Source organism: Elephas maximus, chromosome 22 (assembly GCF_024166365.1).
Source record: "Elephas maximus indicus isolate mEleMax1 chromosome 22, mEleMax1 primary haplotype, whole genome shotgun sequence".
NCBI lineage: Eukaryota > Metazoa > Chordata > Mammalia > Proboscidea > Elephantidae > Elephas > Elephas maximus.
In genome coordinates, this window is record NC_064840.1 from 34,718,325 (window position 1) to 34,734,121 (window position 15,797).

The 15,797-nt window shown below is 43.7% G+C and overlaps 1 protein-coding gene across 1 annotated transcript in view; it reads left to right on the plus strand.

The window, feature by feature from the left end:
* CLTCL1 (clathrin heavy chain like 1) overlaps window positions 1–15,797 on the plus strand; it is a gene marked incomplete at its 5' end in the record, with an annotated part of 165,335 nt that overhangs the window by 136,323 nt on the left and 13,215 nt on the right. The window contains 3 exon segments of the mRNA XM_049865479.1: window positions 10,360–10,429; window positions 10,432–10,520; window positions 13,142–13,249. Of these exon segments, the coding sequence (XP_049721436.1) occupies window positions 10,360–10,429; window positions 10,432–10,520; window positions 13,142–13,249 (267 nt within the window).

A 15,797-nucleotide genomic window follows, 5' to 3' on the forward strand; every position in this document is an offset into this window, starting at 1 on the left:
TTTTAAACTTAACTTCAATACTATCAACATATCCTCTAAATCAATAAGTCCTTAATATCAAATCTGCCAGTGCTCATGTTTCCTTGATTTTCCTAAAATTTTTTAGCAATTTGTTTGAATTGGGATCTCCAAGTTTAGCCTAGTCAGTGCAGTTGGTTAATCTGTCTCTTTAATCTCTCAGTTCTCTCTCTCTCTCTTTTTTTCCTTGCCATTTTTTGGTTGAAGAAATTACATCTGGTTTGTTGATTTCCCAGAGTCTGGCTTCTGTTGACTGTACTTCATGATGTTTTTCTTCTTTGTTGATGTTGCTAGGTGCTGTCCAGTCGACTCTGACTCACAGTGACTCCATGTACAACAGAATGAAACACTGCCCAGTCCTGCACCATCCTCAACAATTGTTATCCTTGAGCCCATTGTTGCAGCCACTGTCTCAGTCCATCTCATTGAGGGTCTTCCTCTTTTTCGATGACCCTCTACTTTACCAAGCATGATGTCCTTCTCCAGGGACTGGTGCCTTCCAATAACATGTCCAAGTACTTGAGACAAAGCCTCGCCATCCTTGCTTCTAATGAACGTTCTGGCTGTACTTCTTCCAAGACAGATTTGTTTCTTCTTCTGGGAGTCCATGGTATGTTCGATATTCTTCATCAATACCATAATTCAAAGGTGTCAATTCTTCTTCAGTCTTCCTTATTCATTGTTCAGCTTTCACATGCATATGAAGCAATTGAAAATACCATGGCTTGGGTCAGGTGGACCTTAGTCCTCAAGGTGGCATCTTGCTTTTTTAATACCTTAAAGAGGTCTTTTGCGGCAGATTTGCCCTATGCAATACGTTGTTTTTCTTGACTGCTCCTTCCATGGGTGTTGATTGTGGATCCAAGTAAAATGAAATCCTTGAAACAACTTCAGTCTTTTCTCCATTTATCATGATGTTGCTTATTGGTCTCGTTGTGGGATTTTTGTTTTCTTTATGTTGAGGTGTAATCCACACTGAAGACAGTGGTCTTTGATCTTCATCAGTAAGTGCTTCAAGTCTTCTTCACTTTCAGCAAGCAGGGCTGTGTCATCTGCATATCACAGGTTGTTAATGAGTCTTCCTCCAGTCCTGATGCCCCGTTCTTCTACATATAGTCCAGCTTCTCGGATCATTTGCTCATCATACAGATTGAATAGGTATGGTGAAAGATACAACCTTGACAGACACCCTTCCTGACTTTAAACCATGCAGTATCCCCTCATTCTGTTCGAACAACTGCCTCTTGGTTCCTCATGAGCGCAATTAAGTGTTCCAGGATCCGCATTCTTTGCAACGTTATCCATAATTCGTTATGATCCACACAGTCTGATGCCTTTGCATAGTCAGTAAAACATAGGTAAACATCTTATCTGGCATTCTCTCCTTTCAGCCAAGATCCATCTGACATCAGCAGTGGTATCTCTTGTTCCACATCCTCTTCTGAATTCAGCTTGAATTTCTGGCAGTTCTCTGTCTATATACTGCTGCAACCACTTTTGAATTATCTTCAGAAAAATTTTACTTGAGTGTGATGTTAATGATATTGTTTGATAATTTATGCATTCTGTTGGATCACCTTTCTTTGGAATGGGCACAAATATGGATCTCTTCCAGCTGGTTGGCCAGGCAGCTGTCTTCCAGATTTCTTGGCATGGACCAGTGAGCACCTACAGAGCTGCATCCATTTGTCGAAACATCTCCATTGGTATTCCATCAATTCGCCAATTCCTTCAGTGCAGCTTAGACTTCTTCCTTCAGTACTGTCGGTTCTTGATCATATGCTTCCTCCTGAAATGGTTGAACATCAGCCAGTTCTTTTTGGTACAGTAACTCTGTGTATTCCTGCCACCTTCTTATGATGCTTCCTACATTGTTCAATATTTTCCCTGTAAAATCCTTCAAAATTGCAACTTGAGGCTTAAATTTTTCTTCAGTTCTTTCAGCTCAAGAAATGCCAAGCATGTTTTTCCCTTTTGGTTTCCTAACTCTAGGTCCTCGCACATTTCATTGTAATTCTTTACTGTGTCTTCTCAAGCTGCCTTTTGAAATCTTCCCTTCAGCTCTTTTATGTGATCATTTCTTCCTGTTGCTTCAGCTACTCTATGTTCAAGAGCAAGTTTCATAGTCTCTTCTGACATCCATTTTGGTCTTTTTTTTTTTTCTTTCCTTTTTAATGACTTCTTGCTTTCTTCATGTATGATGTCCTTGATGTCATTCCACAACTCATCTGGTCTTCAGTCATTAGTGTTCAGTGCATCAAATCTGTTCTTGAGATGGTCTCTAAATTCAGGTGGACTTGCTGTAACTTCTTTAACTTCAGCTCGAACTTATGTGTGAGCAATTGATGGTTTGCTCTGCCGTCAGCCTCTGGCCTTGTTCTGACTGATGATAATTGAGCTTTTGCATTATCTCTTTCCAGAGACATAGATGACTTGATTCCTGTGTGTTCCATCTTGTGAGGTCCACGTGTATAGTTGCTGTTTATGTTGTTGAAAAAGGTATTTGCGATGAAGAAGTTATTGATCTTGCAAAATTCTATCATGGCATCTCTGGCATCATTTCTATCACCCAGGCCATATTTTCCAATTACTGATCCTTCTTTGTTTCTAACTTTCGCATTCCAATCACCAGTAGTTATTAATGCACCCTGATTGCATGTTTGATCAATTTCAGACTGCAGAGATTAGTAAAAATCATCAGTTTCTTCATCTTTGACCTTAGTGGTTGGTTCAAAAATTTGAACAATAATTGTATTAACTGGTCTTCCTTATAGGCATATGGATATTATCCTATCACTGACAGCATTGTACTTCAGGATAGATCTGGAAATATTCTTTTTGATGACGAATGCAATGCCATTCCTCTTCAATTCCATAATAGACCATATGGTTGTCCAATTTAAAATGACCAATACCAGTCCATTTCACCTCACTAATGCCTAGGATATCAATTTTTATGCATTCCATTTCATTTTTGATGACTTATAATTTTCCTAGATTCATACTTTGTACATTCCAGTTTTTAGGGGATATTTGCAGCTGTTTCTTCTCATTTTGAGTCATGCCACATCAGCAAATGAAGGTCCTGAAAGCTTGACTCCACGTTGAAGAGGCAGCTCTTCTCCAGTCATATTTTGAGTGCCTTTTCCTACCTGAGGGGCTCATTTTCCAGCACTATATCAGACAGTGTTCCACAGCTACTCATAAGGTTTTCATTGGCCAGTTTTTTCAGAAGTAGACTGCCAGGTCCTTCTTCCTAGTCTGCCTTAGTATGGAAGCTCCACTGAAACCTGTCCACCATGGGTGACCCTGCTGGCATTTGAATACCAGTGGCGTAGCTTCCAGCATCACACAAACAGGCAAGCCACCACAGTAGGACAAACTGACAGACGAGTGTTTTCCCTGTATTTCCTTTAAATTGGTGTAACTAGAGTCTTAAATGGTCATACCCTTTGATACAGTCCTTCATTTACCCATTCATCCAACAAACCTATATTGAGCATCTGCTCTGTGCCAGGGTAGGGGCTGTGGGCACAGGAGTGAAAATACTGATCGAATTTCTGCCCTTATGGAGGGTTTGAAAAGTCCATTCAAAAAATGTATAGCATGTGAAGTGGTAAGTTTAAAGAAGAAAAATGCAGCAGGGAATGGGGGTGGTGAGACATGTTAGGCAGTGAGCATGAAGGTGGGCTTTGCAGTTTTAGGCAGGGTGGCTGAGGAAGGTGTCTGTGAAGGGGGGTTGAGTCTGCATCCCTCTAGGGGAGGAGAACTTAGAACAGCGAGTGCAGGGGGCCTGAGGGAGTGGATGTGGTGTGCTGGGGGAGCAGTGAAGAGGAATTGTGGTGGCTGAAGCAGGACAATCAACAATGAAAGTGTTCAGGCAAATGGAGAGTCAGGGACAAGAGCTGACTGGAGTGGGTTCCAGAGGGGATGCAAGAGACTGAGGACAGCTCTGGTAGACATTTGGGCACCACTTTTGAGAAAAGTTGCTCTAAAGGAAAGGATAGAAATAAAGTTGAGGTCAGGATGAGTAGGATTTAAACAAATCCTACTTTTTTTTTTTTTCTTTTGTTTAAGATGGGAGAAATAGTGATGGTTCCTAAGCTCATGGGAATGATTTAGTACAGAGCGAGGAACTGAGGCAGAGGGGTTGCTGGAACACTGTCCTTGAGCAGGTAAAGAGGAGTGGGGTTAGTTGCTCTAGCAGAGCCCCTCATCCATAGTGAGAGAGAAGGTGAGGCATGTAGGCCACAGACACAGGGAGGGGACAGACATGGCCATGGTGCTGTGGAAAGGTTTCTCTGACTCTCAGGAAATGGGAAGCCGGGTAATCCACTTGAGGCATTACTGGATTTGAGGAGAGAAGATATGAAATAGTTCATCAAGAGAGTGTACAAATTAAGGAAGTAAGATTGCTAGTTTTGTTTTATATTTATATATATACGTGTGTGTGCGTGTGTGCGTTTTTAACTTTAGATGAAGGTTTACAGAACAAACTAGTTTCTCATCAAACAGTACACACACTAGTGTATAACATTGGTTAACAACCCTATGACATCTCAGCAGTCTTCCTTCTCAACCCTGGATTCCCTATTACTAGCTTTCCTGTTCCCTCCTGCCTTCCAGTCCCTACCCCAGGGCTGGTGCGCCCCTTTAGTTTTGTTTTGTTCCATGGACCTGTTCAGTCTTTAGCCGAAGAGTGAGTGTCAGGAGGGGCCTCATTACTGAGCTGAAAGGGTGTCCAGGAGCCATACTCTGAGCGTTTCTCCAGTCTCAGGCCAGCAAGTCTGGCCTTTCTTTCTGAGTTAGAATTTTGTTCTACATTTTTCTGCAGCTTTGTTGGGGACCCTCTATTGTGATCCCTGTCAGAGCAGTCAGTGATGGTAGCCAGGCACCATCTAGTTCGCTTGTGTCTTTAGTTTTCTTCATTCTTCTTTCCTCCCGAAGGGCTGAGACCACGGAAGAAACCAGTGGCCACTCACAGGCTGTTAAGACCCCAGACACTACTCACCAAAGTAGAATGTAGAACATATTCTTTATAAACTCTGTTGTACCAATTGAGCTAGATGTTCCCTGAGACCACGGTTCTCACAGCCCCCGGCCAAGCAGTTTGGTTCCTCAGGGAGTTTGGATGAGTCTGTGGAGCTACTGTGGCCTTGCCTTGTACAGGTTGTGCTGGCTTCCCCAATATTGTGTACTGTCTTACCTCTCACCAAAGTTACTGCTTATCTTTTGTCTATTAAACTTTTTCCATCCCCACCCCTCTCGTCCCTCGTCACCAACAAATATTGCTTCTTTTTGTATGTAAACCTTTTCATGAGTTTTTACAGTAGTGGTTTCATGCAATATTTGTCCTTTTGTGATTGACTTATTTCACTCAGCATAATGTCCTCCAGATGTATCGATGTTGTGAGATGCTTCACAGATCCATTGTTGTTCTTTATCGTTGAGTTTATTGCTGTCATTTTGTAGTGCTTTTTTTTGTGGTGCTACTGTTTTCTTTGTTCTTCCTACTCTCCTGTGCTGAGTTCCTTTTGTTTGTGGATTTCTTTTTCATTTCTTTTGTTTTTATTGAGACTTTATGTTTTTCTTTATTTTGATGAGTATGTTTGTTAACTTTCTTTGTGGTTACCTTGAAATTTACTGTTATCTTTCTAGGTTTGAACCAGTCTATTATTCTTTGGTATCACCTTGCCTTCCTCTCCATTAGAAAGGTCTATACCTATACCGTTTATTTTCTCTTTTATTGTTCTGACATTGTGAACATTTACGGATTAACCTCTCTGGTTCCTTGTTACAATTGTTTTGGTTTTGGATAGTCCTTGAGAGTTCATTTCCTAGGTTGGTATCTGGCTGGTACAGTTTTGTATCCTAGATTGAGGCTGTGGTTTGATGTTGTTTGTTCTCAGGCCAAAGAACTCCCTTTAATAATTCTGGTAGGTTTGGTTTGATTTTTACATAGTCTCTTAATTTCTGTTTATCTGGAAATGTCCTAATTTCACCATCATATTTAAACAAAAGTTTTGTAGGCTATATTATTCTTGGTTGGAATTTTTTTCTTTCAAGGTTTCATATGTCACCCCATTGCCTTCTTGGCCTGCGTGGTTTCTGCCGAGTAATCAGAGTTTAGTCTTACTGTTTCTTCTCTGTATGTGACTTTTTGTTTTTCTCGAGCTTCTCACAGGATTTTTTCTTTGTCTTTGGTTGTAGCTAGTGTGATTATAATATGCCTTGGTGTTTTTCTTTTGGGATCTATCCCATATGGAGTTCGTTGAGCTTCTTGGATGGTCAGCTTTTCATCATTCATGATATTAAGGAAGTTTTCTGTCAGCAATTCTTCAATGATCCTCTCTGTGTTTTCCATTTTCTCTCCCTGTCCTGGAACTCCGATCACTTGGAAATTTTTGGTTTTGATTGTATCCCACATAATCCTCAGGGTTTCTTCATTTTTCTTCGTTCTTTTTTCTGATTTTTCCTCAAACAGAGTTGTATCCAAATGTTTGCCTTCCATTTCCCTGATTCTGTCTTCCATCATTTCAAACCTGAGCTCCTCAGCCCTTCTATAACACTGACACTGACGATTTCTGAAATCTTGCTGTTTATCTTTTGGATTTGTAATTTTTGTATGATTTCTAGTTATGGGTTTATTTTGGCATTTTGTTCTTGTATTACTTTCCTGAATTGTTCCATTTTTTGTCTGTGCTTTCCATAAATTTGTCTGCCTTTTCCAAAAATTCGTCTATTTTTTCCTCATTTTTGTCTGCTTTTTGCTTCAGCTCTTAGATTGCTCTGAATATCAGAAATTTGAATTCCCTGTCAGGTAGTTCTAGTACCTTTTCTCCTACGTAAAAGTCATCTAGTATTTCATTTGACACCTACCGGGGGGTTGGGACCAATCCTGTCCTGTTTTTTTAAATGGTTTGATATTGTCTGCTGTCTTCAGGACATTCAGTAGTCATTTGTTATTTTCTTCATTTCTTGATTGTAGATTTGTTTGTTTCGTCCTGCTTTTTTGTATTATTTGGTTATGTCTGAGCAGGTGGGCTGTGTGTTCTTTGTTGTTTGCTCATCTGTAGTCACAATTCTTTTCATTTCCATGTCCAATGGGCACGGCCAGTCATTCAGCTATGGCACAGCAGGGCAGGTCCAGCTGAAGGAAGGGGGCTGGGATGGGTTGTTTATGGCACGTAGTAGGGCTGACAGGGTGAGCCAGAAATCAGTGCTGGCTAGGTTCCAGTAGGCCATGCCTATGCTTCTTGGAGGTGTGATGTTCAGTGCACGGTACAAGTAGGCAGGAAAGAGGGGAGGTTGTGATGTGTGGAGCTAATAAGGGTATGGGAAAGAGGAGAGAGAAACAGGAGCCAAAAACAAACAACCAAACAAAGAGAGGGAAAAAAAAGAGCACTTAAGGGAGCTTACCATAGGACTGGAGAGATGAGAAACCAAAAAATGGAGAAAAGCAAAAGAAAAAGGAAAAAAAAAAAAACTAGATAAAAATCTGGAAAGGAAAAAATGAAAAGAAAAGCCCCCAGGAGTCCCAGAGTCCCACCAATGGGGCTGCTAAGACCAGGGAAGTGGCTCCCAAACTGCGCAGCATAGCCTGGCTAGAGCACCAGGTATTCAGGAAAAAAAAAAAAGAGTATTCAGGAGACAGGAAACAAAGGTAAGTGTAGAGAGACAAGAACTGAGAAATGAAGACAGACAGAAAGGGAAAAAGAGAGAAAAAGAATAAGAAAAAACGCCCCCAGGGATCCCACCTACACAGCTGTGCAGATTGGGGGAGTGGCTCCTAAGCCGTGCAGTGCAGCCCAGCTAGAAAGGGCTCCCAAGCTGCAAAAAGAAAAAGAAAACAAACAAACAGAACAGAACAAAGCAAAACAAGGGGAAAAAAAAGCCCCAGGGATTCCACCAGCATGATGTCGCGGGCCAGGGGAGTGGTTCCCCAGTCAAGCGTGGCTTCACAGCCCTTCAAGAAGAAGCAAAGATGGCACATGGAGCCAGGTGTTACAGAGAAAGGAGAGGGAGGTGGTAGGAGGCACAGAAGAAACCGAAAGAGACGAAAAGAAGCAATATCAGCTCAGGGGCCTGGCCAGTGTGGACAGGGTGAATCCAGGCAGCCTGAGGCCAAAGCAGTTGCCTCCCAGCCAAGAGACTGCAGCTGGTGGAAAGCAGAGGAGGCCGAAGAATGAGGGGGAAAGGAGGGAGTTAGGAAAGCGTATATTGCTCATTACTGGGTGCTCTGTCCCTTGCTGGGAACTTCATGAAGCTGCTTTCCTGTACTCCCTGCCCGCTGATCTACAGTGTGGGTGGCACGAATCCAAGTGGCACGGATGCTGCACTTCCTGGCCAGCCAAGCCACCACAGCCAGCCAGGAAGCTCAGAGGTAGAGCAGTGGGAAGAGAATGCTGGGTGGGAAAGCGTGTATCACTGGTTACCAGGTGCTCTGTCTCCTGCTGGGAGTTCCGCAAAGCTGCTTTCCCATGTTCCCTGTCTGCTGATCTCCGACAGGAGTCCAAGATGGTAGATTCATCCTGCGTTAGCTAATGGGGCCCTCCGCACGTATCTCTCCTCACTTTCTGGCCTCTCTCAGTTTCTTATTCCATTCGGTGCTTGGCTGAGTTCTCTAGCTCTTCATTTGACACTTCAGGTTCTAGGAATGATGTTTGTCTGTGTTTTACTTAGTTTTTCAGGTCTTTGCTGTGGAGGGACGGCATGGTGCTTCTTTCAATGGCACCATGTTGACGGGAAGTCTGTAAGATTGCTAATTTTGTGAGCTTATTTAAAATTAAAAAAAAAACAAAATTGCCATGAAGTCAATTCCAACTCTTAGTGAACCTATATGACAGGGTAGAACTGCCCCATAGGGTTTCCAAATCTGTAATCTTTATGGAAGCAAACTGCCACACCTTTCGCCCAAGGAGCAGCTGTGCGTTTAAACAGCTGACACTTCAGTTAGCAGCTGAGCGCTTAACCACTGAGCCACAAGGGCTCCTTCATTTAAGGTTAGTGCTCATGAATTTAAAGGAAGACCGGTGAGCACTTTTGGGTTCAGCTGTCTGTATTTAGCTCTCCAGCCACAGGTGTGCAATAGGTGGAGCATTGGCTTTAAGCAGCACTGGGGTTTAGCACAGGAGTCCAACCAAAGGAGTCGAGAGGGAATGCAGAGTCACATAGACATGGAGTAAGCTGGGCACAGACTGAGGGTGCTGAGGGGTAGAGTTGATGGACTGGTGGAGTTGGGATGCTAGAGGCAGCGAGCTGCAAAGGAGGAGCTAGGTAGAGAGTAGGTATTTGTGATAGGGATTTTAAGGGGTGGCAGCTCTTTGACAAGGTTTAGGGCATGGCCATGGCGTTAACCAGCTGTTGTGAGGTCTTCACAGCAAAGGAAGTCAAAGAAAGCTAACACTGCCAAGGAACGAGGAAGATCTGTAAATGACAGCAAGACAGGGCTGGGGTTACTGCCCAACACAGGCTCATAGGTGGCAGTTTATAGTGGGAGGAGGGGGGTGGCCTGAAAGCAGAGGGAGCACACCTCCTTGGCCTCAGGCCCAATGGGTGCAATGTGGAGATGATAGCCAAGCTTGTGAGAGGGCGCAGTGTCAGGGCATGGGTGGGCAGGTGATGGCCATTCCCCAAGCTGAACAAAGAGCATATCATCTCCCGGGTCCCCTGCAGCAGCCTGTGCTGCTGGTGCAATTAGAAATACTTAGCTCCTGTAGAAACAGAAAAATGCCGCTCTGCCATCAAGGAGCTTAAAACCAATTCTGTGAAGTTTTTCCATTTAAGAGTGTCTCATAGAGACCAGAAGAACTGGATGGTACTCAGCGACCATTACTGAATGTTTTGATAAAAAAAATTCTATAGAAGAATCCTGATCAAAAGGAGGAAAAATACAGAACAGATTTTAAATTCGCAATGGAACCCAGACTTTCTGAAGCCATTGAGGCTAGATGAACCACTAAAAATATTGCCCTCAGATAATCTTGAAACCTTAAACTGAAACTATCCCCTGAAGTCATCTTTGAACTAAAAATTAGCTTATTTTAATTAGTAAAGTATGTCTGTGTTGAGCATTATGCTCTTTTAAAGAATGATCTGTGGGAGATCAAATGGCAAATAGCAACTAAAAAGATTAGATGAGAAGCTTAGGGGGCAGTGAGTTTAAGTTAATGGTGGTAGCATAGTTGGAAAAAGATTATGAGAATGATTGCACAACTTGAAGAATATAATCAGTGTCACTGAATTGTACATGTAGAAATTATTGAATGGTGTATCTTTTGCTATGTATACTTTCACCAAAGTCAAAAAGAGTGTCTCATATAGCTACCCAATTCTTTGTAGGTGGGAGACCGCTGTTATGAGGAGGGAATGTGCAACGGTGCCAAGCTGCTGTATAGCAGTGTTTCTAACTTTGCCTGGCTTCCACCTTGGTCCACCTGGGTGAGTATCAGGCAGCAGTGGACAGCAGCCGCAAGACCAACAGCACACAGATGTGGAAGGAGGTAAGCCACAGAACATCCCAGCAGAGTGCTGATCCAACAAGCATTGTCTCCTTGTCTGTCTATCTGTACTCCACACTCTTCTGTCAAATGGGATGAGTTTGGGGTCTACATCTTGTCCAGTCAGCATTCTTAATTCTCCAAGATGGCTCAGAGAACCTCATAAACCAGCATTTATGGTTGGAAGCAGACACGGGGAACCCCATATCAGGCCAGTCACTACCAGAAGTTGTTTTATTAGCATATAAATGTGTTCTCTTTCTGTGTTATGATTGTAATTTCAAACATGTTTTAAGTCATATTACCTCATTAGTAGCATCATTAGTGTGGGTTGACATTGTTGGTCTTTTGTTGGATGCCAAACATGATGTACCAGGTAAGAGGAGCTGAGGTGCCCTCAGTTGTAGGGTTCTGTTGATGCTGACGTGTGTAAGGCGCAGGGGAAGGTAAGTGTTCTGTAGTCCTAGGATTAGGTCTCAGTCTCCTAGTGAGCCTGTGTCCCTGGGCTGAGACCTTTCCAAGTGCTTCTTGCACCTCTTATATAAACCAGGAAGGCTAGAGGAACCTGCTCTGGTCAAGCAGTTTCTCATGTGGGCAAAAGTCAAGGAGATCATAGCACTATTTCACAATGGTTACTGTTGTGTAACGGCCGCATCTCCAAGAGACCGAAGAAAGACTCTGGGATCAGCGATCATGACTATGGTTTATTGGGAAGCTAACTTATGGGACTGTGGCCCAGGGCAGTGGCTGGATCAGTTTAGCACTCTGCAACTGCCTAGCAAGTGACACAAGCTTATATACCATTCCAGCTGGGACTAAGGCTCAGTGGTTTTCTCCCACATCCTTGGGCAGTCAGCATTCCCAGGGCCTTCACATCCAGGCCCAGATGGTTTCCTTCCTGTTGCTAAGGCGTTCCTCAGCCTTTGCCACTGGCCTAGTCACACCACTCCTGGCCTTGTACCTTAACCTGAGTCCATCCGAAATTCATCCCCAGCATGCTTCGGGGAAAAGCAAAACTGGCTTCATTAGGAGGGGATGCATGTAGCTGAATAGCATTACCCTACAGTTACTTTCCTCTCCCCCTGCGGGAGACAGAAGGGACTTTTTCTCTGAGCTTCACAAGGAAAACCTGGTGGGGCTTCTGGAAATGAAACTCAGAAAAGTGTGGACTCTCCCCTCCCCAAGGCTGGGCCTCCAGAGGTTTTTAATTCAGGCGTGTCCATGCTCAGTCTCCAGCGATTAGTCAGTTACTAAGTGTTCCGTCTGACGTGGGGCCCTGTTGCAGGCCATGGTCTCTGCTCCCCAGAAGCAGTGATTCTCTGTGTCTGTCTGTCTCTCCAGCTTTCAGGGCAACAGTTTGCTCTGTGCCCTCAACTGTCTGATGAAACTAAGACGAGTTGCTGATTTTCAGTTTTTCTCTTGTTGTGAAGACAGGATGACTTCCAAGTTCCTGACATGCTGGACAGGACTATGATTGGTCTTTCATGGGAAGTCGGTAGGGCGCATTGTCTTGAGGCTCTCTCATAATATCGAGGCTCTCTGATAATACAGAGTGGAAGAGAGTTTGTAAGATGATGTGCAAAAGCCTGAGCTTCAGTGACTCTCTGAAGCATGGTTTGATAAAAGATTAGGATCAGCCTACGCCCATGAACTCTGGGGCCTTGGTTAAATAGCATACACACTGCAGCTCTACCTGGGTGTTCAGATGAATAGGTGGGTTTATGGGGAAAGGTGTTTTCAATGTAATGTGAGAAATATGTTGTAAAGTAGAATGTACAGTGTAAATCCATTTGCATGTGTGAGTGAGTATGCAAGAGGGGGATTTGGTGAGGGTGCTAATGTATAAATCACACATAGACTGTAGTGGGCAAAGATTATGCCTCCGGTTAACAATGATTAGTTATCTCTGGATTATTTTATTATTTGCTTTTATCAGAGCTTTCCACCTCCTCTACAGTGAAAGCATGTATTGCATATAAAAGGTAAGCGAGGAGGGGGAGTGCTCGTGGCCCAGCTGTGTTTGTGGTGCATGGTTGGTTCAGTGAGATCCACGGAAACAGTTCAGCCCAAGATACCTCATTAGTCGGTTTGAGCAGCAGGATCATTCTGCAAAGAGCAGCTCTTCACTTCTTAAACACTTTATCATTAAGCATACATATAGTACAGTGCACAAAATGAAAAAACAGTTTTAAAAAAATAAACACTAAAGCAAACTCCTCCCATGTAAACAGCACTCAGGTGAAATATGCTGCACTTGTTTTCTCTCCGATTTTAATTATTCTTGAGCTTTGCTAAACCCTTTCCAAGCCCCCAAACCTGAACTTCCAGCATGACTTTCCTGTAACCTAAACAAAGCTCCACATCACAGGGTTTCGAAGCAATTCATGAGCTTCCCTCTTTCCATGGTTTCAAATACCCCCTTGGCCTGTAGATTACAAATGTCATTATTTTTTCTCCAAAGTCTCATGATGTTCATCTTACAGTATTCCACTTGTTCAAGAAGCCAACTTAAAACAGCCTCATATGCTGGTGTTTTTGCATTCCAGGTGTGTCTCTGTAAGCTCGCTGTTGTGGTGCTGTGTTTCCTGTCCTGAAGACACTCCCTCAGACCTTGCTTCCCCTAGGTGTGCTTTGCCTGCATGGATGGGCAGGAGTTCCACCTTGCACAACTGTGTGGTCTTCACATAGTCATCCATGCAGATGAGCTGGAGGAGCTGATCCACTATTACCACGTAACTAGCCTCTGGCCAGACACTATTGCTAATGAAGGTTATGAGTGACACTGAAATGCTCTTAACAAAGGGGCAGTCATTCCCTGAGTATGTGATGAATCACAGTATTGCATCTGCAAATAAGTGTGAAAAATACAGAGCTTTGTCTCTTTGGGGACAGTTCTTTCATGCACTAGGCATTCAGTTTATAAGGGAAATTCACATGGGCTTCTTAGGCACCTTGGGCCTCATGGCTGGCTAGTATTTTGTGTTTGTGAAAATTCTCTGACTGCTCCTGGTCAGTGCATCTGCAGAAGCGCAGTCAATGGCTTGCAAACTGGGGAGAATCCCTGGGTAAGTTGCTGAGAATACTGGGCCAATCATGGCAGAGCTAGGGTCCAAACCCTAGTTCCCGTGGTGTGCAGCCCCAAGGAGGTAGAATTACTAAAAGCCTTAGAAAAAAAAAGTTTGCGTGTCCCTGAGGGGCCCCTTTGGAAGGGTAGGGGCACTGCATGTTTGTATTGTAGTTAACGCTTTGCTATTTAGTATCTGAAAGACATCAGCATGTTTAGGGACTTGGCCCTCCACCTGTGGGATTCCTGCAGCTGTGTGGTCCTACCAGGTGTGGTTAGTCAAGACAGACCGTTGGACTTTGCTTAGCTCTGTTACCGTTCCCATGGAACTCAGCCCCAGCCCCCTTCCTGGGTGAAGTGTAGCCTGGAGGAGGCTCAGTGAGTCACATGACTCTGTGGCCTTTCTCAGGGGACCTGTGAGCCTGTGAAATGCATGCATTGATGCCCACAGTATAAAGCTAGACTTGGTGACTTTTAAATGACAAATGCCCCCCCCTTAACACACAGAGATTTGAGAAATGAATCAAAACAAGCAGGAAAAGTAATAATGTAGTCCAGAGGCTGGTAGAGTTTCATTTGTTCAGCAAATGTCCAAACACCTACTGTGTGCTGGTCATTGTTCTAGATAATTGTATCAGTGAACAAAACAAACATCCCTATTCAGATGAATTTCCATTCAGCGAGGTTGACTGACAAGAAACCAGCATAAATGAGTAAATCATGTAGTGTGTTTGAGGTTATGAGTTACAGAGGGGAATAGAGCAGATTTGGGAGGGTGGGAGTGCTGGGGTGGATGGGTTGGGTGGGATTTCATAAAGGTGCGGTCAAGGTATAGCAGGACTACTTGAGAGGGTGACATTTGAGCAAAGACTTGAAGAAATTGAGGGCCTTGACCATGTGAATATTTGAGGGAGGAATATTTCAGGAAGGATTAGCAGAGCAAAATCTCCAAGGAAGGAGCCCCTGAGGCTGGAGTCTGAGAGTGAGGGTGAGTGGAAGAGGGCCAGACCCCAGGCCATTATGAATGACTTGCGGCTGGTCACTATTACAGCAATCTCGGCTAGAGGAGATGGTGGCTCAGCCTAGGGAGGTGGTGATGCAAGGTGAGAGATGGGCAAATTTAGGATGTGTATTTTGAATGGAGCCGTGGTAGTGCAGTGATTAAGAGCTGAGGTTTCTTAAAAGGTCAGCAGTTCGAATCCACCAGCCACTCCTTGGGAACCCTATGGGAGCTGTTCTACTCTGTCTTATAGGGTCCTCAGAATTGACTCAACAGCAATGGTTTTGGTTTTTTATTTTGAATGTGCATCCAACTTGAGTGCTGTTATAACAGAAATACCACAAGTGGTGGCTTTAACAAACAGAAATTTATTTTCTTATAGTTAGGAGGCTAAAAGTCCAAATTCAGAGCACTGGCTCTAAGGGAAGATTCTCTCTCTTCTGGAGGAAGGTCCTTATCTCTTTCCAACTTCTGCTCCTCAGCTCCTTGGCAGTCCTCATGTAGCATAGCATCTATCTTCCCCAACTGTCATTGCTTGCTTCTCTGTGCCTAATCTGCTCTTTCATATCTCAAAAGTGTTTGTCTTAAAACACACACTACACTGATTGGGCCTCATTAATATCACAAAGAAAACCCTATTCCCAAATGGGATTACAGCCACAAGTATCAAGGTTAGGATTTAAAATACATATTTTGGGGAGGCGCAATTCAATCCTTAACAGATTGATTGTGGGATGAGAGAAAATAGTCAAGGATGACTCCATTTGTTTTGGCTTGAAGTATGTATGGAGTTACCTTGAATGGAAATGGGGAAGACTGAACGTAGGAAGAGCAGGAATCCTGTTGTGGACATACTATGAGCTGCCAGGTGGATATTCAGAGGTATCAAGCAGGCAGTTGGAAAGATAGAGTCTGGTGTTCGGAGAAGAAACCCAGCGGGAGACAGAAAAATGGGGAGTTGTTGCCATATCGATGATGTATAAAGATGCCAGATAAGAAGAGGCCAGAGATTGAGTCTGGGACCTCCCACATAAGCAGGTTGAGAAGGGAAAGAGCAACCAGGAACTTACGTAAGAAAAAAATCAGGAGTGAGTGAAGTCTCAGAAGCCAGTGGAACTGAGTGGTCAGCACATCAGGTGCTGCTGAAGGGCAGATGACAGGAAGACAGAGGGTTGTGGCCACTGGTGACCTTGAGTCATGGGAGCAGTACAAAGCC